The sequence below is a fragment of the Serinus canaria genome, chromosome 1 (assembly GCF_022539315.1).
Source record: "Serinus canaria isolate serCan28SL12 chromosome 1, serCan2020, whole genome shotgun sequence".
Taxonomy (NCBI): domain Eukaryota; kingdom Metazoa; phylum Chordata; class Aves; order Passeriformes; family Fringillidae; genus Serinus; species Serinus canaria.
The window spans coordinates 54,282,330-54,308,772 of record NC_066313.1 but is presented as its reverse complement, the minus strand read 5'-3'; the positions used below and the strand labels follow the sequence as shown (position 1 = coordinate 54,308,772).

At 37.5% G+C, this 26,443-nt stretch overlaps 1 protein-coding gene across 8 annotated transcripts in view; it reads right to left on the bottom strand.

The window, feature by feature from the left end:
- Nucleotides 1–26,443, bottom strand: part of TSC22D1 (TSC22 domain family member 1) — a 90,429-nt gene that overhangs the window by 32,443 nt on the left and 31,543 nt on the right. Inside the window, exons 3-5 of one of the 8 annotated variants that reach the window (XR_007779046.1) lie at nucleotides 23,913–24,077; nucleotides 20,372–20,629; nucleotides 17,290–19,407 (exon numbers count right to left, since the gene is read on the bottom strand). The exons of 2 other annotated variants lie outside the window; for them this stretch is intronic. Coding sequence is in view for 1 of the 6 variants with exons in the window: in XM_050981437.1 (XP_050837394.1) it covers nucleotides 16,247–16,298 (52 nt within the window). In the remaining 5 variants the exon portion in view is untranslated. Of the gene's footprint in view, nucleotides 1–15,866; nucleotides 16,299–17,289; nucleotides 19,408–20,371; nucleotides 20,630–23,912; nucleotides 24,078–26,443 lie in introns of those variants that run through there. 5 more of the 8 variants (XR_007779047.1, XR_007779045.1, XR_007779044.1 and 2 more) reach the window with 5 other exon arrangements.

The window sequence follows — 26,443 nt, the reverse complement described above, 5'->3', positions numbered from 1 at the left end:
AGATGCTATCTAAAAAATAACCCCAGAGACTGATCCAAAACATTCATGCCAAGTAGAAGTCATTTAAAAAATGCCACATCTGTAATACATACGTATACATAATATCACAAAAAAACCCTTGATACAAAGGCAATAATTAGCTGGTCTTCAGTTAAAAACACACCTATGAATCTGCACAAGTTTTATATGCTACTGGTGCTGTTCTCTAATACTCAAATGACCACCTTCACAAAGCTCATCACCTGTATAGCTTGGGACTGCTTTCTAATTTATCACTCTGAACCACTGTTTCAGTCCAAGTGTTTAGATGAATGCTGCCTGAATTAAACGACTATTAGCTGTCTGTTAAAGTTCAAAGACATATATTTAATTAGTAACTCAGAGGGCACAGCTCCGTACAATCACAAGTCAAAAGCAAAATACAGCAGAAAAGGAGGACAGAAACATTAGAGATGTAGAAATCAACATTGCCATTACTACAAGAGAAGAAAAAGCAAGGAGGTGACATGAAGACTGTAAGTGAACTGGAGATATATCTTAGCCTTACATCCATCCCATTTAACATTATTTTCAAATAATGTTACATAAGTACAATATTAAGTGGCTTTGAAGTCTCTTAAGACCAGTTACTTTTTTTCTGCACTCACTGCCCATACTAAACACGCCATTCTATATTACAGCTTCCAATAGTTAAAATGTACCAAAAAATTGCTGGTCACAAAGTTATGATGGAATTTTCCTTTTTTTTTTTTTCAGAAGTTGTACCCTAGACTGAGCTCTAACAGCAAGGTTAGACATGCTGGAAATGTTTGCAATACATGTTTGCTGAGGTTAAGAATAGCCCAAAGATAAGCAGTTGCCTAAACTTGGCAGTTATGAACTGGGACTCTACACAGGCACAAAACATTCTTCTGATGCTCAGACTCATTTGTTCTCAAACACTGACTGTCCTGGCTCCAAAGCCATACAGAAGTTTAATGAGGTGACAATCCCCTGCTGTCACAAAGTTTTGAGAGATTCAGGTCATAGGGAAAAAAAAAAAAAAAAAGAAGGAAAAAAGTAACAAACCATGGGTAATTTGACACAACAGGAACTCACTGAAGAGAATTAGATAATAGGTGCTGGGACTTGGGTTTTTCCCATCATCAAGATAAAAATCTTATTTTCTTCCCAATACTAAATGAGAAGCACACACTTGGTATCAGAAAATGTGTGTATATTTGATCTCTGAATCTTGGGTAGAATTTAAAGAAAACCTCTGATAAAACATTCTTTTCAAGGGAGTCACAGTCATTTCTTCCTCAAAGCATTCAGAAACCTGAAACATCTTAAAGTTGTCTTACCTTTATATGCATCCACGTAAAACTAAACATGAAGGAGTAGGCTAGTGCAGAAAGGAAAGTTTTAACAAAGCATGTCATGTTATCCATGGTAATTAAGTCTGCCTTTCATCAGCAATACTGCCATATTAAATCTGCCTTCATTAACAGCATAGAATTTCCTATATTTCTCAGAATTATAAATGTTGCAAACTTAGCATTATTTGATCTCACATGCACTCTGTACCATTTCTCCTGAAGCCATTATCATACACTGAAAAAATAAAGTCATAGCAGCAATACTTTTCTCCCAGCCCCTAAAACATACCCACCTTGTCATCTTGTCTACAGTAAAACATGTTTTTTAGTTTTTTTAATTTTGGTTTCTTTTTTTTAACATTCCACTTTGAAAAATAAAGACTATTGAATGTCTTGTTTTACCAGTACCAGTAGAGCCTAGAATAGACTCATGATTTCTATTTAAAATTTGATTAAACAACACTCATAAACACCTTGAATTCAGACACTCTAACAGAAACTTCAGTAAGAGTAATTGTACCTGCCAACTCTGGATTAATTTTATTTAACACCAGTTAGCATAATGTGTAATGGTCCACTAAGTTCAAATGATGCCCTATTAGGAAGCTGCACTGAATAATTTTTCAGCCAGTTTTAACTGAACGAAACTTTTCCCTAGAACTAGCCATCAGTTTCTGAAAGTAGATAAGGCATAATCATGGACAGATCCTTCATCTAAATTAGTCAGACACTAAAATATTTAATATTCTTTCTTTTCATCACAGATTCTTACTAGAAAGTACCCAGATTTCCATCTACTTTAAAGGCAAAACCAGAAACAATGGTATTTTGGTCCCTGAAAATGTAAGAAACGTCTACATTCAGTAAAACAGCACTGCTTCATAACAGCATGCAGAACCACTGCAATGTCATGACATTTCACAATCACTAAGAAAATGGAATTTCCAGATTAAAAAAAGGACAGGCACAACAATCTGGATATTTCCTCATCACATGTAATGGACAAAAATTATATGATAACAATTTAGACTTGAACTTTATGTCTGTAACCATACCCTAGTCTGTGCACAGAAGACAGCTTTTTCATTCTTTTCTAAAATAGCTTTGTTCCAGAATTAGCTTTCCATGAAATGTTCCCCTACCTATTAAAGCATACTACCGCTATAAATACTTACTGGAAATAAAGTGTTAAACAAATTGTAAAGGCTTAATGGAAGACTTGTTTTCTTCCTCGGATTGACTCCCAAACTAGCCATAATCAACAGTATGATCCTCAAATATTAGCTAATAAAGATGCTAACAGAAGCCATGAAAATTAAGGAAAAAAAACTTACCAATCAGGCAGAATAAATATTCAAAATACACCATAACACAGGAAAGCATCATAAAAACACACACAAAAAAAATATATATAGCTTGAAAAAATCTCTAAATATTTTTATTCCTTTCTTACCCTAAAGGACATGGAAAAAGAGAACTTCAGCTTCTCTCCCCTCCATGTCATGGGAAAGAAGTTCTATGTTTTCATCTTCATAATTACTAGTTTTATCTTTTGTGAACTACAGTCACCTATTTCCAACTGAAACCAATGCATTTATTATTAACTTAAGCAAGGAGGATTTGGACTTTAAGTCATTAAGGATTTCAGAAATATAGGTTGGATGATCTATAATTAGCATTCCTGATGATTTAAACATGGTTTGATGATTACTAAATTCATCATCTTTAAATAAACACTTCTGACTCAGCATCAGCAAAATAGAGACATTTTCATCAACTAATTTAGCCTAAGACTTTTTGGCAAACAAGAACAGGAAAGAACCAACAGCTTTATAAGATCAGTGAAGGCAGGAATAGACATGCAACTATATTAACAAGTAGAAGGGAAAATATTATCATGAAACTGAATCCAGAATTCACTGCAGAGATTTGTTCCCATACCCCAGTGTTTTGCATTTTAAAGTGACTAATCAGAAAGCAGACACTACATAGACAAGAAAGAAGTCCTTATCTAAGTATTCAGGTAAGTGACCTACCCTTTTTTAATTAGGATTAAATACTAACACACATTAGAAGTCAAGCTGTATCTTGTAGAAGCTCACAGAACATAATATGGAAAACATTTATTTCAGTACTTAGTGGTCAAAGAGGATGAAGCTAACGACTTCTGAATCAAGTTTTAATCCTATAATGGAGCCACAGTATTCAGTTGCCAGTGACTTCTCAGGAAGTCACCACCTGCTAAGTGAGCCAGGAAACGAAACAAATTAAAAGCACTGTGGACCCATAGTGAAAGAATGTACAAATGCTGAAAGAACATGTGCCCATTATAATCCTCAGCAAACAAACAAAAACCAAATTCAGGTACCACAATTATTTCATCAGTTTATTGTTGTCCAGAACTCAGACCTTCCCCACAGCTCTCACAAATCTGGCCCATATTTAACAGCCAAGCCAGAACACTACAGGTCATCTGAACTGCAAAATCTTGTTTTCAATACACTGGTGTCACACAGGGCTGAGTGTCAATCTTTTTAAATTCTCACAAAAGGATCTGTTCAAGGATAAATAAAATCCTTTACAGTAGATAACTGATACACATACCCCCAATAATTAATTGCAGTACAAACATGAATCATTTTGCGTATCAGGTCTTAAACTCTGTTTTGTCTACAGACTCCTTAGAAACTTGGTTTGCATAACATGTTCTTTCCAAAATATTCCTCTGCTGAAATTAGTATCTGTTTGTTTGGCTTTTTTACTTAAAGATAAGGCACTTCTAGTTTTCAAAAACTCATCTAAATTCTTTTTTTTAAGTTCAGCAGAGGACCCTTCCTTCCATCTTCATGATGCAGGCATTCTAGCCTACATATTTTGAATGAACTCATTCTTTCCAGATTCAGTAACCCCCTCAGCTTTTATATACTGCATTAACTTCCTCCACAATAAGATATCAGAGACCTTTAACTCTCTTTTCTACTGTGTTCCATCAGTCTTCAGCCACTGGGCTACATACCATTCCCCAAACAGCACAAGCCATTCTGATTTTCTACCAGTATGTACTTTGTATGAAGCAAACCATTCTTTATTTTCCCCCTACATCAGTTGCTTTAAAATAGATGAGACATTAGAATGATGCCAAATGTCTAATGTGAGCTTCTTCAGAGGTCTGAGCTCATTTTAAGAACAAAATAAATAAAAAAGGGGATAGGTGTATCAGGGTACAAGAATAGGGCTGAACTACCAACCTATTTACACAGTGCCTGTGACATTTTGAAACACCCTTGCAGCACAGTATCTGAAGCTTCACAGAGCACAACAGCATGAAACATTTATTCTCATGATTGCTTCAAGGAGTTTTTCACTTTTCCTGGTTTTCCCTATCAAGGTTGTTGAGTTGGTTTTTTGTGGTTTGTTTTTTTTTTTTTTTTTACTGATAGCTATTTCCTCCAGCCAAGCAGGTGGCTGAGAGAATTCAAAGTATTTTTTAAAAATTTGTCAACTTACATAAGTTTAGACAATATCACTAAGTAACAGCTTAAGTATCTAGAAGGTTTTATGAATGATGGCTTTCCTTCAGATGAAGTTTCTTACATAATTCCAGAGAAACTTATTGTAGGCTTAAGACAATTTGCAACCTCTGCTAATTCAAAATAGAGAACTATCCCAGAAAAGGAAGACACTTAAATATGTGCTGCTTGTATGGATTTTGCTTTAGGATACACATGCATAGAAAAGGTTTCAAGGTCAGATCTGAATGTTTTGAGGCAGCTTAGACAAAAAGTGCAACAGTAATAAATAAGTGACAATGTACTACCATAAAGATTTCATTAACAGTCTGAAAAGTAGAGATCCAGCAGGGGAACAATGCTGTCCAACACCATATGACATACTTAATAGCTGTATTTAAACTAGATTTTATATTCTAAACTGCATATATGTTCTAAATTAATTATAAATGGTGTACGCTCAGACTTCTGACTTTCTGTAAGCCCCAGCATCTGTGAGTCTTTACATTGCAATTATTTCCCATTATACTACATTTTCTCTTACGTCTTTCACCAGCACAGTACATTTGAAAACTGGAATCAGTATCTCCTGAAGTAAATTATCTCAGATGATCATTTGGAGTTTTGATAAGGAGAGATTTCTCCAAGAGCCTTGGCACCTTTTTTCAGATGCACAGCCATTTACTAGCAGCTGCCGAATCCAGCAGCCCAAGAGAGGCACCCCAGTCCAAGGTCTGGCCTGCTAGTGAGGCTGAGCACAGTTCCCCACAGGCACACACAAAACACGTGCACAGCACACACACGTCTGGCAACACAGGTCACTGCAAACTCAGCACTTGGGTAAACAGAGCCGGCACCAACATCCTCTTCCCGCTCCTCGCTGCTGGGGGTGAAAGTCCATGAGGAGACAACGTACACACGTGCACACACACTCAGAGAAAAACCAGCCCTGTAACTGCCCTTGGGCTCTCTCACAGTTCACCCAGCAGCCGAGGTCCTGTGTGCCCAGCTAGCAGCACAGGACACATCAGCCCCTGTGAGACCCTCTCACAAACATGCAGACACTCATTACAGAGCCCTCTGGGATGTGGCCTTGGACCGTCTCTACCCAGCAGCTGGCCCCCAGAGCCTGCAGTTACTTCATGCACAAATACACACACTAACAGGGGTCTCAGCCACACCCCAGAGTCTCTGCAGCACTTGGCCTGGCTCCTAGTTCCTGCAACTATATCACACAGAAGCACACAGGTTTTTTTCTGGACTTTGTGACCACTCCCAAGTCTCCTCTCCTGCTCCCTCTCCTGCTTCATTGTCCTCAGCCATCACACCCCACGCACATCCCCTCACCTGACCCCGCCACGTGGGCCCTTGTGACCCATGGTCAGCCTCGAGCTGCTGGCACTGAGACCCCCTATAGGCACACACACAGTACTGAGCCCCTTACACAATCAATTAGAGTTTAATGAGACTGCACTGATGAGGCCAGGGCACGGCCTCACAAACATCCTGACCTGCTTACACACAAGCAGCTACCTTTGCTCCTCTATTTCCCCCATTATTCATTGCCCACAAAGTCACCAATCCCCCCTTTCCCCAACCTTTTCCAAAGTACAATTCCAAAATGTTCTTACCTGCATCTACCCCTTTCCAGTCTGCAAGCTGATCTCTTTTAACTCAAGTGTCTGCCACCCAGCTCCCCAAGGGCTGATAATCTCCAGTGACAGCCCTGGCAGGAGCCAGGTCAGGGGGCTCATTTTTCTGATGAAGTTACCAAGTTCCCCCACCCACTGCTGTGCCTCAGGGCTTTGCTGCGCACACGGAAACAAGCCTTTTAATCACATAACCTATCACCCTTAGTAATTCCAGCCTGAACATCCAAAGCCATTACAAGAGTATTTATCAAAGCCATGAAAATAACATTTCAAAGTTCAAAGCTAGTGTATTTGGAAAACCATCATGTTCACCACTTGTTTCAAGTTGTGGGGGTTTAGATTAAAAAACACAGGCATATAATTTATCAGATTTACTCATTCAAGTTGTTGCTCTTAAGTGTCAGGTGCTGGCTCATGTAATCCTAATAAACGTTTTCCAACAATTATCAGGACACTTAAGTAATACAAAAAGCACCACATACCTTGTTGACCATATCGTATTGTATTTGCTTTATAAACACTCATGACTGTTAATGTTATTGCTAAGCAACTGGATGATCTACCATAGAGTATTTGCATAGCACTGTCTATCAGCAAATAAATGACTTTCAACTCTTTTAGATCACAGTTCACAGAATTTCACACCTAACACTGAACAGGTTTTTTAAAACTTATGATAAATTATCCAAATCACTGGATGAAAAAACTCATTCACCACTAGTACTTAAGAAATTTGAACTGTAAGAGAATAAAAAATATGGGAGGTTTGGGTTGTATAGGAGATAAGAGGAAAGCTGAAGTTTTAATTAGACAGCAGCTCAGCAAGGCAGAACTAGAACTGCAGACATCATCTGGAATTCATGAAATACCATTTTATGCTTAAAAGGTGAGAGAACACATCACTTCTTACCTAGTGGTTACAGTAGCTGCAAAATACAAATCTGTTCATGTACAGAAAAAGAGTTAGTGAGAAGGAAAAGAATTAATTAGAAAATGGAAGAGGAACAGACAAAGAGGAAGCAGGGCTGGGTTTTTATGTTAGGAGTAAAAAGCTGTCCCCTTCCACTGCTTCCTACATACTGCCTTCTCCAGTAAGCCTGTGCTCTCCTTCACCAGTACATGCAGTGATAGGTCTTTCAGATCCTTCTTCCTTTACATTTTCTCTGAAAAGCACATGTTTTATTTGAATCAAAACCTCACTATTTCCAAACTATTTGATCTCAATGACATACAGTACAACCTAGCAGAAGAGCTACTGTTACTGATAACTTTTAACACCATGTTTCCCAAGTCTCACTGTTAAATGGCTCACCGCCTTGTGCAAAACATTCTACAGAAATTCACATTCGGAGGTAGCAATGAGCTTGGTCAGACAAGCTGAGCGAGGAAGCATGGCTGGGCAAGCCCACTAAGGGCAAGCAAAACAGGCTTTTGTATGGGAGCAAGTTTGTAAAGGCTGAAATTCAGTGAGGGGCTCTAAAAATCTGACTGAATAAACAAAACACACTCTCAACACGCAGGGATGAACTGAAACCCTGTCTGTCACTGCTATGGAAAGGTCAAACATATAGCAAGTCAGCATATAGTTTTACATGCCCCATTCTTCCATGCAGAAGCATCATCTCACTTCAGTGGTGTAAGCAGCCATACACCAGCTGAACAGCAGCAGGAAGAGCTCACATATTTCCATTTGTCAGGTCAAAACAGTGGGTAATTTTACAACTACTCCACAAGAGACACATTAAAATAGATGAATGACAGGAATTTGGAGCAGTGGGCATGACTACAAAAATTCAGATTACCAAGTGTCTGGAATTGAATGCTCTACTAGCTAGAGAATCATCCAAATATTAGTTAGGCAGGTTTTCTAAACATGGAGCTCCAAAAAGTCTATGGCCACCCACACAGCCATATGCTTAGGTTATACCAGACATCCCTAGCTAACTGCCTTATTTTTTGGTTTGATCTTTCCCTCATGATTATTATTTTCCCACCTGTACTATTACCAGGGAAGCTACGGCATCACTGTTGGCAGCCTAAAGCTCAACACAGACATAAGCACAAGAAACCTCACACAAGAGGATAAGATAACAGATTTAAGCTGCTTTTGCAAAAATATTGACCTCTTAGCATAGTTTAGGAAGGTCCTAGGACAGAGAATCTCCTTTCTATATTAAACATGAGAGAGGAAGTTTCAGTTTGCTTGCAAAGTCAACAAAAAAACAGCTGGGGCAGAGGGAGGAAGAAATGACAAGAACGATGTCCTACCCACCAAGTCGAAGTGGACTGCTAAACAGAAGAATATCACTACACTTTTAAAAAGGAAAAAACTTCCAGGGCAATGTTCTTAAAATTTTGGCTAGCAGCAAGAATCAGAAGTAGAAAGAGTAAGGCTGAAGAGAAAGGACAAATCCCTACCTCTCCAGCCCTACAATGTCTACTTAACATGCACTGCTAATAAGCAAAAACACATTCCAAGCACAATAATAGCTTCTTCAGGTTAAATACTTTCATAAAATAGACATTTAATATGTATATAATGGCATTACACCAGGCACAAAACAGACCTATCTCTGTGGATAATGGACTATACATCAATTCTGTCTCTGGGTTAAAATGTAAGATATTTTAGAGGCTACATCTTGGAATGTTTGAATCTTTTTCCAAGTCAGAAGGAAGTGATACAAGAGAGACAGAAGCTTTTAAGCACGTTATATACGCTTACTCAGATTAACAGTCATGGGTTTTTAAATCCTATAATAAACCTACATCATATTTCAATATAACAATAAAAGAGAATGGAAACAGAGCTCCCACCATCAGTGTCAATGGAGAACTACTCACACACTGATAGACTAGGATACCTTTAGAATTTGAATGTGATAGCATCAAATTTGTACAAGTTTAATGCCATTATCAAAATAACAAGTTGGACCAAAATTAAAGCTAGGTCCTGACACATCCAATTATGCTGAAACTTGAGTATCACCATGATAACATGAAGGTATGAGAAGAGGCCTTTCTTGAAATTATTTTTAGATAGATGCAGTAGTTATGCATGGCCTAAAATCCTCAGAGGTAAATATTACTGAAAAAAGAGAATGTTACCACTTTCTGTGATTATGATGATCAGAGAAACACAAGCTTTAAAACTGTCAAACTGCTGAGATTTCAGCACTCAGATTACAGAGGAAATGACTGACCACCAAGAGTCTGTTACATCAACATTATTTTAATTACTCTTCGTGCAGACTCTCCTTTCATGTACAATCATGAGTATGGCACTTGGTCCAAAGTATATGTATGATGGAAGGAAAAAAAAGTCTTTACGGCTCAGATGCCATTTCCTATACTGACCTAAACTTTCAATCCTACTTTAAAAGGCCATCAGCAAGACAGCAGTAGATTTCTTCAGTAAATTGTGATTCCTTTGTTGTAACAACTAACCTGTTAAGAACTTTTAGTTGGTCTACATAACATCAAAATAGGCTTTAGGAAAAGGACTGCAAGCCTTTCCTAAAGGGCTTTCGAAGGGCTGCAAGAACACCAGGTTCAGATGTACGTTAGCACAATTCAAAAATTACAACCAAGCTGTGTAACGTCGTCAGGTAACTAACTGCATGAGCAGAAATCATTTATTTCTGCATGTGAAGCACCACCTGCAAGCAATAAACTTCTGTATCTTACTCTGGCATCCAGAAACATGACTAATGGCCTTTCACACAAAAGATACACAGCTGGAGAGGGGAGCCAAGATAAACCTGGAGTACTTGTGTTTATTGTACAAAGTCTTACACAATTGTTAAGAGTTCCCAGGAACTCTTAGCCTCTCCTGAAGTCTGTGTCTTCTCCCTACACATGCCCTAACTACAGTTTCTATTCTAACATGCTGTAACAAATAGGTTTAGTGTAATCCAAAACCTGTTAATATGCCCCAGATCTCCAGGTGAGATGTTAGAACAGACCCAGAAGGACTGCTCAACACAGCATTTGGGGGAAAAGCACTGCCCTATGCACTGCCATCCTTCCAAGCAACAGCAACATTAATTAAGCACATGTTTAAAGTCAGAAGGTACCTCATAATTTGCAAGGCATACAACAGGAGACTGTGTCAACCAGGAATGCCAGCATGTCCTTCCAGGGTACATCAACTCACAACAGCATAAATCAAAACGAGTCCTAAGAGGTTAAGATGCTACAAGTTGGTAACAGTGTTGGATAGTACCTGTCTATCCATTAGCACCATATCTCCAAGAAAATTCAGCAGCCGCTTCTCAAGGAGGCTGCCCTGCAGTAACAGGCCCTCTGTTAAAGCCATACAGAACTTTTATGTCTTCCCCAAAGAGCACTCAGTGATCCTTGTGGGTCACTTCCTACTTGGAATATTCTACAATTCCATGAAATTAAGAGTGGTATTAATGAATCTTCTTGAATTCTTAGATGACTGAAAGATCTTTTTATGAAAAGTCTTTATACAGATGGCCTCAGGACTAAAAAGTACCTTCTCAAAACAGAAATCTTTAGTTCATGCTCTTCAACATTTAAAACTACTTCTAAAGCTTAAGGATTTCAATTTATTTTCCCCTCCAGTGGGACTTTTGGTCAATCTTATACACCATTGTGGTTGTAACTGAGAAATACTTGAAGTCCACCACATCTGAAGTTTAGAAAGCATGGAAAAATTAGGTTGTAGGTCATGTTATTTCAGTACCATCTAGAGGACATGAGTCCCACCTTCCTCAAGCCCTAGCCTACTTTATTTCAAATTTCACTAAATTAGCACTCAGGTACTAAGCCACGGGAGTGGCAAAGCCACCTCTTGCCTAGTAAATCTAGCGTTGTTTTATAAAACAGGAAAATCCCTTCTACAAACCACATTTACAGAGCAAGGCTTACACAAACTCATTTAAAACATTTAAAACATTTCTCTTTGAACAAGTAACATACCTGTTGTTCAATACTGCAGCAGTTACCATGAGCAAGCAAATCCAACAACTTAATTTCTGTGAACTCTACAGTTTAAGACTGAGGACTAAAACCACCAAAAACTTCAAACGGTTTAGAAATCCACACTGCTTACATAAGCTATCTCTTTAACTTGTAATGCACATCAGTGACCACCAAAACCATGTTAATACTTTATTTAAAAATGAAAGAATTAACTGACTTAATGCCTTGTTAATCAGTCTGTGCTCAGCATTTAAACCTCACCACCCTTACAGGTCAAAGCATTCAGGCCAAGTAAAAAAATCAGCACATAGGAATAACAGATGGCAAAAAAAGCTTCAACAGCCCTATGTAGTGACAGAGGGACACCACTGCTGCAGAGGGTGATCACTGCTCCTTGTGGGGACAAACCCCTTCGATTATACATTAGTCTGAATCATCAAAAACTAGATAATTGCAGTATAACAACACTGCTTTGAAAAGCTGGGGGAAAGTTGTTTTAAAGCCCTTAGTATTTAATTATTAGAGGCTGGGTTTGATAGTCTTTAAAATCAAGTGGAAGAAATAGAAATTCTAAATTCCCAAAGCTGTTTACAAAAATTATATTCCACACCAACTTGCTCTAGCTGTAGAGATAGACATAGCTATGGATCTGTTTACATACAGACATATAATCCCATTTCCACAGACAAAATTGATCCAATACTCCAATTTATTCTTATAAGCTGCAGGAGCTTGGAGCTGACAGAAATTCATTTTTTTAATTTACTAAGCACTTAACAAGATACCAAAAGTAATGGGTTTGGAGCTGAAGAAAACAATATCCTCTCTCACTAAATGATCTCACTTTAAAAGTAATCATCTGCATCTTTAACTCAACCTTCTTATGACCACTGGAATTGCTTCTCCCAGAATACTCAGAGAACTCATTATCTTAGTGTGTTTTTTTGCAGGCAGTCATGTTAGTTGCTTTAGTTTGAGCTTCTCTGGGGTTTAGCCTTCATTTTAAAGGTTAGGATAGATGCCTAGTGCCATGAGGCAGTTCTTTAATAAGATATCTGTATTTAATTGACCACTTCTATATACAAGAGCACAATGTTTGTTAAAAAACCATTAAAAATATATATCTAGTTCCCATATCTAAGAATGTTTTCATTTAGCAAAAGGCTAACAAATTCACAGGTAAAGCTGTCACTAACAGCACAGTAAAAACACAATATATAAACATTCAAATACTTATAAATCTTTCTACTGTCTTTAGATGAAGAAGACACTACTACAAACATAGTCAAAAAAAAAATAAGGTCAGTGTGCTAAGACAGCAACTGGGCAACTAGGGCAGAAGGCTTATTAAAAAATGGTGGTCTTCACTAAGAAAGCTTCACATCATTCACAGGTACAAATTATTCCTTTCTAAAACAACTCAAACTGGGAAGAAAAAACCTAACAGGGTACAGTCCCCAGTCTCCGAAGGTAATTATTTTTGTGTCATGTTAAGAAGAGATACTGTATCACATATTACACCATACTTTATACTACAGGTCCCAAAACTCTACCTTAAGGGGATTTCTGCCACAGCAAAATCCTTGTATGACAGACTATGTTTAAGACAGAATTTTGAGGGAACAATCTTTAACTTTAGGTGCAAATGAGGAACTGACGTTCATTTGGGGAGTAAATAAAATCCCTTGCCTTATAAAATAAATTAGTTATGTCTGTACTGAAACACCATCCAATGGCCTTATGTAATAAGGAAAGTCTCCTTGGCATAGAGAGAAAAAGGAGAAAATAATTACATCCTGAATTTTATACAGACTAAGCAGACATTCAGGTTTGAGGGATTAGGTAGAAACAACATTTATATCACATTACAGTCACTGTAATTTTAGGTTGAAAGGTAAATTCCTATATTTTGATACAGGATGAGGCTTTATTGATATTAACGTACTTTGTAAATTAAATAATGGATCATGTTGAAACTGCACGGATTCTCCAAATCATGGATGAAGTTTGCTAAGTAAATAAACCCCTTAATTGTGTCAGAAATTAATGAGTAAACATAGGAGCAAAGAAGGGGGAAAAAATACAGGGCTTTAGCAGTTCTATTGTATTTTCTTTCAAGTAGTGCAGAAAAAAAAATCCTTCAGGCAAAAAGAATATCTGCCTCAAAGAAAGCCAATCACTACATAATTTATTCCAGCGAAGTCCACATAAAAACAAAGTTCCAAAAAGTAGCAACCTGAGAATAAGTGAATGTCACAGGTCAATCAAACTGATGATACTATTCATTAGGCCAAGGTATTACACAGTGTGGTTCTCAAACAACTCCAATCTAATTCTGCATTCTGCGCTAAGAACCAAATAGGAACAGCTAGTCAAGCCATAACATCTTGCATATACTTTGGTATTTACAGAACAGCAGAAAGGAGAATTTCTTTAGGAAAAATGTACACAGATTCAAAAAAGCAGGCCAGACTTTGAAACAGCAGGCACTTAAGGAAGGACACAAAACAGATGGCAGTTCAGGGTGACAAACTGTGGCAATACAAACCATTCACTGCTTAAGAGCAATGGCAAGCAAAGATCCGAGATGTATCTCATCCATTCATATGTGGTGCTAAAGCCCAAAGAAAAAAGCTGAACTGGCAAATTTGTATAGAATGAGCAAGGAGCACAGCCTTTTGTATCATTACTACACTGTCATCAAAATTACAGTTTTTAAAAAGTCTTTGAAGGAGGCAGAAAATTAATCTGAAACAGTAACTTGAATTCAACTACAAGCAGGAATTTGGGTGTTAATGTTGCTTGGAGAGACAAGCAAAATGCCCTGTAGCTTCAGTGCTCTCACACTGGAAGCAGTGGTTTGACTGCTAGCACTGGAGATACAGTCAGGCCTTCCAAGTAGCATGTCTTTTTGGAGAATGATGTGAAGATTGACATGGGAACAGAAGTTTTTATTCTCTGAACACATGTAGAATTACTGTTCATTGTTCTCGTTTGCAAGCTGCTTTATTAAAAAACCCAACAGTTCTGAGCTAGTTAAAAAGGAAGTATCAAAGACCTGACTAGTGTACTCATTGAAGAGGGATAAATGGGAGAAATCTCCAGAACAGATATTAGCACAGGAAAGAATAGCTAAAAACTTATGATAAAATTTAGCACTAATACAAGGGAACAGATACTCCTTTTGATGTAAAATATATTCTCATTTTTATCACCACCCTTAATTTATTAGGAAAGAAACTACTGTAAGTTCTTTCTTTAAATATCCTTATTCCGATGTTCTTATCAATTTTTTAACCTGTTCCTAATTTCTAACAGCTACAAGTGTTGCAGCCACCAAAGTATAAAAGGTCTTAAAAAGTTACATAAGAATAAATGTACAAGTCCAGAAGCCCTTCTTACTTGTCTCAGCTTTCTTCTCCTTAAAAAAAGCTGCAGCATTAACTCAGGTTTCAAACACCACTAGGTGATAAACATAACTAGTGCCCAAGGCATAATAAAGCTTCAAATCAGCACTTATACTCTATTATACACCAGAGAACCTAACCACACAAGCTATAAATCTATGAGTCCAGACTTTTCTAGCATTACCTATAGGGGGGGAAAAAAAGACTTAACTGCTTCAAGTGATTTTCTGTCAAGTCTACTGCCTGTTAAGGGAGAGTGCCTACATTAGCTAGCTGCTTGTAAGTCCAGTTCCTGTGCTGTTCCAGTATCCAACTAAGCTTCAATTTCACTGTAATCCTGAAGTCATCCAGGAACATTCTATCTGTACATAGCAGCTGTGCTGATGTCAGCTGTTCTTCATTTACTCTTATTCACTTCTGTCTGATTTCATCTCTCCATTGTTTATATATGCACACAAAGATTTTGCAAATCAATTTTTCATGCTCTCTCATCTAATACAAAGTGCTACCAGAGACCAGGAAACCATTTTAAAAAATAGTTCAAATTTTACTATTCTGAAAAGTTCTAAATGCATCAGCAGAAGGTATGTGGAAATTCCTCTGAAACATCCAAATGGATAAGGACACTTTAATGTGAGCTCTAAAATAATTCCATCCAATGATGAAACTTCAGTTTAAGTCAGGGCAAAGTCATAGTTTGGAAAAAATCTATATAAATCACATTTCTATCTTTGCAGGCCAATTATGATCTCATTATATCCATTTATAACAATACAAGTTGTTATTTATTTAAAAGTTATTTTCTCCAGAATTACAGGTGATACCTTAACCTGATTTTGGCAAGAGGAGGTCAGATACTGGTATGGTTACAATTGTTGAAATAGTTACCCAGAAGAAAACCACCAAAAGCCACATGCCTCCTTAACTGTGCAACCTCCTACAACTCTCTCTCAAGATAATATTTTATCTTGCCCCCATGAAAGTGACACCCATCTGTGCAAGGTACAATTTCTTCACTTACTGTTTTTTTTACACCAGGCTAAAACCCACACATTTTCCTGACCTCCACTTCTTCAGTAAATGGAAAAAACAAGAAACATCACTTTCTACCAGGGAGAAAGCAAAGCCACACATGTGAGAGCAACCAAGGTAACAAAACAATGCAATACAGAACAGTTCAGGAGAACAGTAAACTTATATTCTTAAAAAAAATTAGCAAGTGATCAGGGAAGTGTCCCTGTCATCAGCAAAAGAATCACAAACTTAATATGGTCTTTAAACTGACAACCCAAGTTAAATAGTAAAACAGCAATTCCTGCAACAACCCACCAACTCACCTCACGTTGCTGACATCAACTTACGGACCTGTCCTAGGAGCCGTGCAGCCGCCAATTCTTCTCAAAGTCCATGCAACAAACAAAACTGGAATGGTTCAACCATTAGTCACCACTGCTTTCAGAAAATGCCTTTTTCCAGCTTTCAGTTAAAAACACTTTTTCTAAACTTACCCCTAAATTACATTCATTCTTTCAAGACTCAGGGATGCTTTCATGTTTGATAAACCAAGATATGAGCCTAATTTCCTCAATTGAAAAAAGATCTGAAAAAATATTTTTGATGCTGTTCCCTGCTCAAATACCCACATCTTGCAAACTGGACTGAAAGAATGAAATCCAACTTAAATAACACCATTGCTGAAGGGACAAGCCTGGCTTTCAGAAAATCACATAAAATTGCTCATGTTTTGTTACCCACCTCCTCAGTGTAAAGCAAGGGGATACAAACACCCCAGAATCTATGCTCTTTAGTCCCATTTTCTTGTTTATAAAATTGAAATAATTTTTTGGCTTACAAAAATAACATTTTTTGATACATCTCCCTTCCTGGAACTAAACTGACAAAGCATCTCTCACACAAATGACAAGTTTAGCTCTGACTGAAGTAGCAACATCAGCAAGAATTTCCCCCAAATTTCCTGAACTTTACAGGGTATTTCCTCAAAGCATCCTGTAATAGAGAAAGAGCTGCAGCATAAGCCACTAAGGGTAGACATAAGGTGAAAAGGAGAAAGCAAAACTTTTAAGTTAAACAAGACAGCTCTTCTGGGACAGGCAAAACAGTGTCAAAAGCCAGGATTTTATTAACTGGCTATGAAACAATTAGGAGGAGCTGGTATCTGGTAAAGGAGACATAAAGGATCAAGCAAAGTGAGTTAGGTAGCTCAAATGATCAAAGAAATCTTAAAGAGAATAGAAAGAGGAAAATAAGGCCTGTTTTTCGAAATTCAAAATTCTGTACCAGGCATTAAAAATCTCTGAAATCATAAAGTTTTTCCACATTTCCTGGCATTCTGGAGTTGTCAGAGGAGTCACTTGATACATACACTTATGGCAAGTACAATATAAACAAGAAGAAAATTGTTTCAGGTATCTTTATTATTTAGTAACACAAAGGCATGAGTTATTGTTCTAAGGATGTATCAAGAACCCAGGATTCCAAGTGTAAAACTCAGAGCATGACAAACATGCTAATGCTGTGGTGATAAACAAATATCAAAATACCAACTGTAGAATTGCAACAGGCTTTTTTGTTTGGTTTTTGCTTTTGTTTTGGTGGTTTTGTTTCTTAATTGTGATGGGGAGGAGTAAAGCCATTTTAAGAACTGCAACAGTAACATAAACAGTTCTCAGTGCCTGTTTCCTAAGTATTTTACAGTCCTAAATTTACTTACTACAGAACAAAATTACCAAAATCTGTGGCTGAGGCAAGTGTAAGTATACCTATTAAGGCACAAAGTATACCAGACCTTAAATGGACTAGAAATTTGAAAAACAGGTATTTTCAACTAAAAGCACTGCTGGCACAATACTCTAGTCACAGATGTTAGAATTCATTTCTGAGACCCACAGATCTTCATCTATTAATGTCTAGATTACTTCTGTTCAGTACACAATTCATGTCTGTATCTGTAGCAACTACTAAATTTTAAGTTCATCACATACATATTTCCACATATTATAATAGGATGGAATTTGATACATTAAACTGATTTAATTTTAAACTTCAAAGTTAACAAGTGTTACTGTGCTTGCATAGTTTAACACAGGCATGTGACTATCAGTTCTCTAAAAATACCAGGTTATAAATTCAGCACTTTACTCAATAACCACAGAAGCACCAAGACAAAGTTTGATAATCACAGCAAAATAAGATATTAAAAAGCCATCCAACAGAAAGCCAATTTCAGAAAGTCCAGTGAAAATGGCTCACTACATAAGTATGTACTTAAACACCACCATCTGAACAATTATTTTTAGACTGTACTAGGACTGCAGTGCATTCCAGAATACTAAGAAGTGACAACTGCCATGAAGCAGTAGCCTCAGGGCTATGTTAAGACTATTGAATAATTTAAATAAGCTGGTGAATTTGACAAAAGATCTAGGCATTAGTTAAAAAACAATGTTTTGTGGCAACTGATTTAAGAAATTAATTGGATTCAAGTATAAGCATCTGGCTAGTTTACTTCAACTGCCAGAAGCAGCAAACAGAAAAAACGAAAGGGCTCTTCACCTAAGGCCAGAGGGTCTGGTACACCCTCCTGCCTCCTATTCTCACACTCAGCTTCAGAACAAAACTTTCTCCTTTCCTAATCTGAACATTAGAACTAAGCCCCATTCTTTGAAACTAATTTCCTATAGTGACAACACAAGTGCACAGGCCTGTGTGTGCTGTTTGCTACTGCCAAACAGAAGGGTTTTATTTGAGATCTTAGAAGACATTTAATTAAGTTTGACTACAGAATCCCTTAGGGGGAAAAATTAAAAGCTTTCTGCTTTCTAACAAACAACTTCTCACTCTTAAAGAATAATCTAAGATTTCCACTTTTATAGCTCTCAGCAGTTCCAACACACTTTTTTTGTGACACAAAGCCACAGGAAACCTCAAAATATACACTACTTCCCAATTGCCCATTGCGACATTTTGGCTCAAATTTATTTTTTAAGTAAACCCCTCAAGGTAGAAGTCTAAATACCATTTTCACAAGAACCTTTATTATTTCTAATAATTTTAATATAAGTAGAAAAGGCTTTACAAATATAACAGTCGGAACCACAGCAGAACCCTGTTTCACAGATTCACGTGGCATCTCCTATGCAAGGAACAGCAAGACCCGACCACATTATTAGACCTGTAAACTCTTAATCTTGGATTTATTGACTTGATCTTCAGATAGGAAGATGCCAGGTTTAGATTTTATAAAGGATATCTGTATGACATTGTAACAAAAGGACCATGGGAGGCCAAACACATTTCCTAAAGAACAATGCATTACAAGTAATTTTCTGCCTAGGCCTCCATTTCTAGGGTGGTTCTGTGTGATGGAAAAAGGTGCCATTTCTTTCCCAATCCCATTTTTTTGCCAGGAGATCCTGCTTAGGGAAGGCCAAGATCCAAACCCAGTCATCTTCCAGCAACATAAGATCTTCTGCTGAAGGCTTGTGATGCAGTATAAAGGTTAGAAGGTGTCCTGAAGCAATTTGGAGGGAATGAAGAGGGAGAGAGAGTCACAAGATGCACCAAAGTAATAATGCACGTAACATAGTTCCAAATGACTTCAACTCAGCACGAAAGAGGAACTGGTAAAATCTCCTCAGAATTTCATTGCCAGTTTTCAAGTGATTTCTTTTGCTAAAAATCAAAAAGGAATTTAGAATAAACTTCCTGTGCCAGCAATGACATAGCTGGAAAAAGAAAGGTCTGACTGTGGGCAACCGATGTTTGCAAGGAAGAGGCTGCTGCTCTGCACAGCATGAAGTGAGAAAGGTAGAATTTACCTGAGCTGATTCCCTTTCTCTGGGCCTGAGGGATTGCTGATCATGTGGGTTAGCAGCATATCCCCTTAATCAGAATATTCCAGTCTATTTCCTTCACATGGACAAAAGAACAGGACTTTACAAACCCAGCAAACACAGGCTCCTCTAAAGAAACGTATTTACTTGTTTAGAACGGGGAAACTTTCAGTGCTGGGAATCATATCAGATTTCAAACCCATTTGATGATCTCTGCCTTACTGCACATTCAAACCTAGCAGGAGTGTAAAGAGACAGGGAGGAGATGAAAACTGTGTGGCTATGGACCATACATAATCACTGGCCTTATCTTGGCTCCAGCCACCAGTTTCTGCTCTTGACTTAGTTTCCCGTCTGGAGAAGGGTCACACCAAGAATGTCATTAGTGCTTCACAGAACTGAAGTACAAATACGACCCACGGACAGGAAGCTTACACAGAAGCATTCTTTCCAAGTGCCCAGAACATTTTTCTCCTCTCTCTCTCCCCAACACTTTTTCTTTACAATGTTCACACTCTTTCCCTCTCTCAGCTTAGAGAGGTGGAAGACAACATCAACCAAAAAAAAAAAAATGCATAGAGAAACAGTATAAAGTCATCCTTCACACCTCAGCGGATGGCAGTTCAAAGGGGCCCTACCTACCTGCAACCCTGTTGTTTGCTTCAAGAACTGTTTGCCCAAGGAAAAAGAGACGAGCAAATCCTGGAAGCAGATCCTTCCCCAAAGGAAGTTTCTTTCTGAGTCTGCAACCTGGAGCTTTTGCTTGAGACTCAGTCCTCTGAGCGGATTCTTTCTTCAAACTCTCACACTGGTTCTTTACTTTTGTGGGCAGCTGGAAAAAGAATGAAGCCGTAGGCTGAGGCAGGGACTCCATACTTCCAGGGTAGGGAGGCAGAAAGACTGGAGGGGAAGGAAAAGTGCTAGTTGGTAACTTCTTGAATAATGATCTGTATTCCCTCATTTTCTGCCACACAGAGACATACACATAGTCACTGCAATAGGGGAGGATGACAAGAGATGAGTACTAGTACATGCAGTTTTTTCATGCTCTGATGCAAAAAAAAAAACCAACCCCAAAGTGTTGAACTGCGAACTTTCAAGACTATTAAGACATCTAACAACAGATGAGATCAATCCATAAGATGTTTTGTCCAGAAAGTTCTCTCAGTTTGTTACAAGTAGATGTAGGTGGGGAGGAGGGGGAAATTTAAGAGCTCATTTCTTGGAAAAATAATCCAAATCTCTCCTCTGTTCACTTTTTCTCAAGTGAATTAAAAATGGCATCTATTGCAATGCAGTGAACATCTCCCCATAATTTCTTTTAAGAAGAAATGGTCATACTTACCTGAGTGTTTCCCTCACCAATGACTTCCTAACACCTCTCCCAACTCCTCTGTAAAGTTCTTAGTCCAATCTCAGGTCTCCTACTTTATTTGCCAATATCAGACTGATTGAACACTAATAGTAACTTAATGCTGTTGTGACAACCTTTGATCTAACCTAGGCAGATTATGATTGCTGTGGAAGATAAGAACCTACTCAAATTCCTGCATCATATTTCTGGATTTCTAAAATACTCCTCTTTTTATTTCTGAAAACCCAAATGCCCTAGGAGTTGTGAATTACGAACAACAAACAAAAGTAATGTGTAAGAGAGCTGAAATTTTCTTTTTCACAAATCCTGAAAGCTGGTTAAGACTCCTGTGAAATTTTATAAGTAGCATGGAGCCCACATACAACAAAACAGAACCGGAAGTCACTGGACTTCCAACAGCTACAGGGATAGCTGCTCACATATGGATTTACTGGTTGTTATCCACTGCAGTACCAGTACTACTGCACAACTGCAGCACCAGGCATTTGCATGTGGGGTAGTTATTGTGCTGAGGCAGGAAAGGCACCATCACTTTACCAGACAGGCTCTTCTTTGCTCTTAAGACATCAGGTACAGCATAATCCAACAGTTAACCAAAAAGGTACATTACTCATTATGTTTGAAGAATTTTGCTTAATTCATTTTGGGGCAATTGGTGGTGTTTCTTCATCCTCTCCTCTAGAGCACACACCTAAACAAAATAGCTTCATATGGTTAGATACCTCACATGTTCTTTAATTACAAGCTTTCTTTTGTTCATTGTGCTCAAAATAATACAAGAAAATTGTGAGGGGGGGTGGGGAAGGGGGCAGGGAAGGTTTTGTCAGTAAAACCACAGCAATTTTGCAGTTAGAGTAGCACACAGGAAACAGTTTTGTTTTTTAAACAAGTGACAGATAAAGCCATCAAGGACAAACCTTGATACTCTAATTAAAACAAAAAAATCAGCAAGTTCTTTCTAGAGAAACTGCTTGGGCATGCAGAAGGATACTCTGCTTCCTTGTTCCTGAATATGGTTACAGTATCTCAAGCTAAGGTAAGAGTTTGAAGTCTAAATAGAAAGAGTGGTTCACAAAAATGTTCTTTTTTCTCGTAATTTCATTACTTTTCATCAACTCAAGATCAAGATATATTCCTATGCCTTTCAACTGGACAAAATACTGTCTCATTATTTCAGATCAACTTTCAAAGATTAGAGAGTGAGGCTCAGTCTTTTCCTCCCACATGCATATTCTTGTTTCTTCCTATTCAGAAAGAGTAAGTGATGAACACAAATATAAATGCACTTGGCCAAGAGATGTCTTCAGGCTGATGTTTGTACTCTCCTCTTCCAGTAAAGGAGACAGAAGAAAACAAAAGATGATAAAATACAATAAACAGAATGTGTTCAATGCAAGTGTCTACTGCTTGTATCTGCTGGCTAAGAAAAACACTATAAGAGGACAGTAGCAGTTGAAAGCATTAGTTCTTCTTAAAGACACCCTTGTGAATAGAAGGTTCTTTTTAACCAGATAATTTGATAAGTTCCTGAGATTTGAGGCATTGGAAGTTGCTCTAATACTAGTTATAATTCAAAACTAAAATGCCATACACAGTACTGCAAGCTTCATTTCAGGTGATGCATTGAAGCCTACAAACACTACTGACTTTCTAAGCCAATATTCTTTTCCAGCAACTGAAGGTATCAAGATATTCAAAACAACAGAAAGCATCAGAGCAGATCAGTCCAGACAAAGCAGCATGACCCAGCTTATTGCAGGGTCCTTTCAAACAAGAATCTGTCTAGGGCCTCTGTAAGAAATAATCCTTCACACAAAAGACCCTATTTAATGGAAAAAACTCCAGATCGCCTTCAATACACTAAACAGTCTGACATCACCTATTGCAGCTTCAGGAGCATAGCAGTGAGGAGTACTTGGTCTTATTTGATTTGTGTCTCTTCTTCATCAGAAGACACAAAGATCCAAAGTGAAATTTAAGGGCAAAATAAAAGGCATTCTGAAGATTTTGTCCATTGGTGTTCTCACAGAAACAGCTGAACAATTTCTAGAAGATCAATCTGAAACAAGCTGCTAGGAATGACTTGATGTTAAATTCTTTTTCTTTCATCAAGATCACGGTATCTGTCCTTTTACAACCAAGGAAGAACTCTTATTTTTATCCTTTCATACAGAATTCTTCCCTTGAACAGACTTGTCTTGAACTGTAAAGAATTAATGAGGTTGGTAATTTTTGTGTTCTAGCCATCAAAAAACCTAGCCTGATTGATTCCTACATAGAGATATGTATTTCAGGCTGAAACAACTAAATCTTTCTGCATTTTGAGATGAGAAATGTTAATGAATACTCCATTGCCCTTATGAAAATTCTGAAGAATAAAAAAGAAGTCTTGAAAAGACCATCCAAAGTACCCAAATACCTCTTATAGGAATTTTGGGAAAAGTTCTTTTGCTGCCTCATATCAATCACCGGAAGTGATTTGTACTACCTAGATGAGATGCTAAAACAGCTTAAGCAGCTGAATATCCAACAGCTCTTCTCAGTCACTGTACTGCAGTTGATTTACCTCAAGGGCAGGCTCTAATGGGATCCTTTGGACTGAAGCAGAAAGAAATTACGGCTATGATGACACAAGAAAAACACACTGGTGATCTACAGATACAGATGAAGTCAGGAAGGTACCAGTTCTGTTTGTGAGCATATGGAAGATGGTAAGGAATCCTATAATCAATATCCTCATTTTCTTTGGGCAAAGAGAGGAATCTCTGCAATGTCTTTCCATAGTGCCCTGACTGTTGATAAACACACCTGGAGGGAAACTCCCTTTATTGCTTTCTTCCTTCTCTATAGGGCACATTCCACAGCCAATTCATGAGTCACTGAGGAGTGGTCTCCATTTTTCTGCATCAGTGAGCTCAATAGCCAAGAAATCGAAAGTTTAAACAATTATGAGTAAATTGTACAGGATACCATCTGCAAAATAAGCAAAAAATTGAGTCTCCATATTTGGTTAATGGTACAGAATATAAGCAACAATACTTTTCATATTTCTAATACTGCAACTCCAACAACTGTAGGATTCAAGTGAAAGACCATAGAAAACAGGACAAATTGCCATACCTAATTCAAGTTACCTGCAGTCAGGTCTAGTACTTCCCAACCCTCAAACTGAAATTTTAAAGCATTATGCAATTATTTTAGATCTAAGGTGTAACTACCCCTGCAGAGCATTTGCAGCTCTTACAGTTGCTGTCTCCTGCTGCCATTAATTACACCTCTAGACATATGTGCAGGTTGCAAACCCACCATGGGATCTACACACCAGCATCCAGTTGAACTGTTATTCAAAATGAACATTACAAGGACAATAAATTTTAGTAAAACATCATTTTCCTGGAAACTAGCAACAACATGGCTCATGTATTAAGTATCAGTGATACTGATGAGTGATATAAGCTGTTTAAATTCCAAGCTACTGAAACTACAAAAAAATAGCAGCTTTCCAAAACTTTCTGGTTTAAGGTGTTTTGGAGGGGTGGAAACAGGAGGAGGAGACTTGATTGGAGAGAAGGGCAGAAGCCATTGAACATTATAATAGCTACATCAGATAATGTTATTGAGTCCCAAGATGGACAGAAAAGGCAGCAAAAACCTCGGTCAAAGTGTTATTTTTAAGATTATCATGCAACCTGTCATTAAAAGATAAATATGCCAACAAACAGAATGGCAACAATCTTGACTTTCTAAATTCCAGGAGGTGTTTTAAAAGCATTTGGCCTCTCTCCAGAAATGTTTTGTGCTCAACTTCTTTAAAGGCCTACTAAAGCCCAGAGGGTCATAGCATTGTCTAGATTACCAGACAAGGCATCAGACAATACCTAGTTAAGACTGGCATAAGTACCAATCCCTGAGAGACCCTCCATAAACTCCTAGTTTAGGAATGGCAAAAAGCCCTGGCTTTTCTGAACTCAGCATGACACAGAATTCCAAAATTATATATAGCTATCACAACACCACACATTTGAGAAACACAGCCAATACTTCTTGGCACATATACAACAACAGGAAAACACCAGAGGTATGAAAATGAATGATTGGTTGATTATAGAAAATATTACCTTTTAAAAACAATTCCCATTAATAGAAGCATCAATTTTATACAATTAAAGAAATGGGTATTTGCTAAACAATATTATAATTATTTTTCCTTTTTAAAACTTAAAAAAATAGTTTATTCTTGTTTACATTACAAGAATATTTTTAAATGTCTTCATTAACATGCTTTTTATTTCTTGTCAGCTTTTATGCCAAGTACAGTTGAAAGCAAACCTTTTTTGGCTTAACTAAACCACATTTTAATCAGATTAACAGACTTTATTGGCACTAACATACATTTCTGTCATAAAAACAGACCTTCTTTCAGTCTTAGGGAAATTCTATGCTTCTGGGCAGAGTGCATGAGCCAATATTTTTAAAAAAACAGGGTTTTTTTAAAGACATCATATGAGGGCTATTTGTTTGCTTCTTTCTGCTTAAGAAAGCCATCTAGAGAAATAAAGGCTACAGCATTTCTGTATACCTTGAAATTCCTTGAAAAAATTAAATAAAACCTGTAGTTTCTTAATATTAACAGTGGGTTTTGTATTTTCCTTTGTAGCTCTTGATATATGGCTTGCTCAAAATATTTCTATTCTATTTACATACAATTAGGTAACAGAAATTCCTTGCACAATTTTTTTTAGAGCACCATTTCACTTACTAAGTTTTTAATCCTCACATAATTCCTACACTTCTCTGGTCCGAGTCTTCTAGACTGGCTATCTGTAGAATCTGGAAGCTGAAATACCACACACAAGGAATGCTAGGACTGATTTCAGTGCTGTTCCAAGAGCCACATCAGACTGGATGCTTGATTTTCTGGGTTTTTTGGTGGTAGGGTGAGGTCCTATCTGAATTTCCAGATGAGAACAGCTCAAGGCTCTTCTCTGTAAGTTTTGACACTTCATTACTTCCCTCTGGTGTCTGCAATCTCTGGAGAATTCAAACACAGCAGAGAAATTCCCCTTTCATGCAATATTTACTCCAATATAAATATTTAATAGATTAATGTTAGGAAAAGGCACTATGGGCGCACTGATAAATAAAAGCTAAACAAATTACCTGGGGTTTTTTAAGTAATCAGTTACACAAAGTTTTATTTTGGAAAGCTCTCAAAAGTTGTATTTCATATTTGAGCACTTACTTTATTTTCCATATCAAGTCCTGATTTCTACAAAGGCTTTCCTTAGTCTTAGAGTTAATAAATTTAGAATGCGCTCAGAGAAACAGGCTTGATCCCT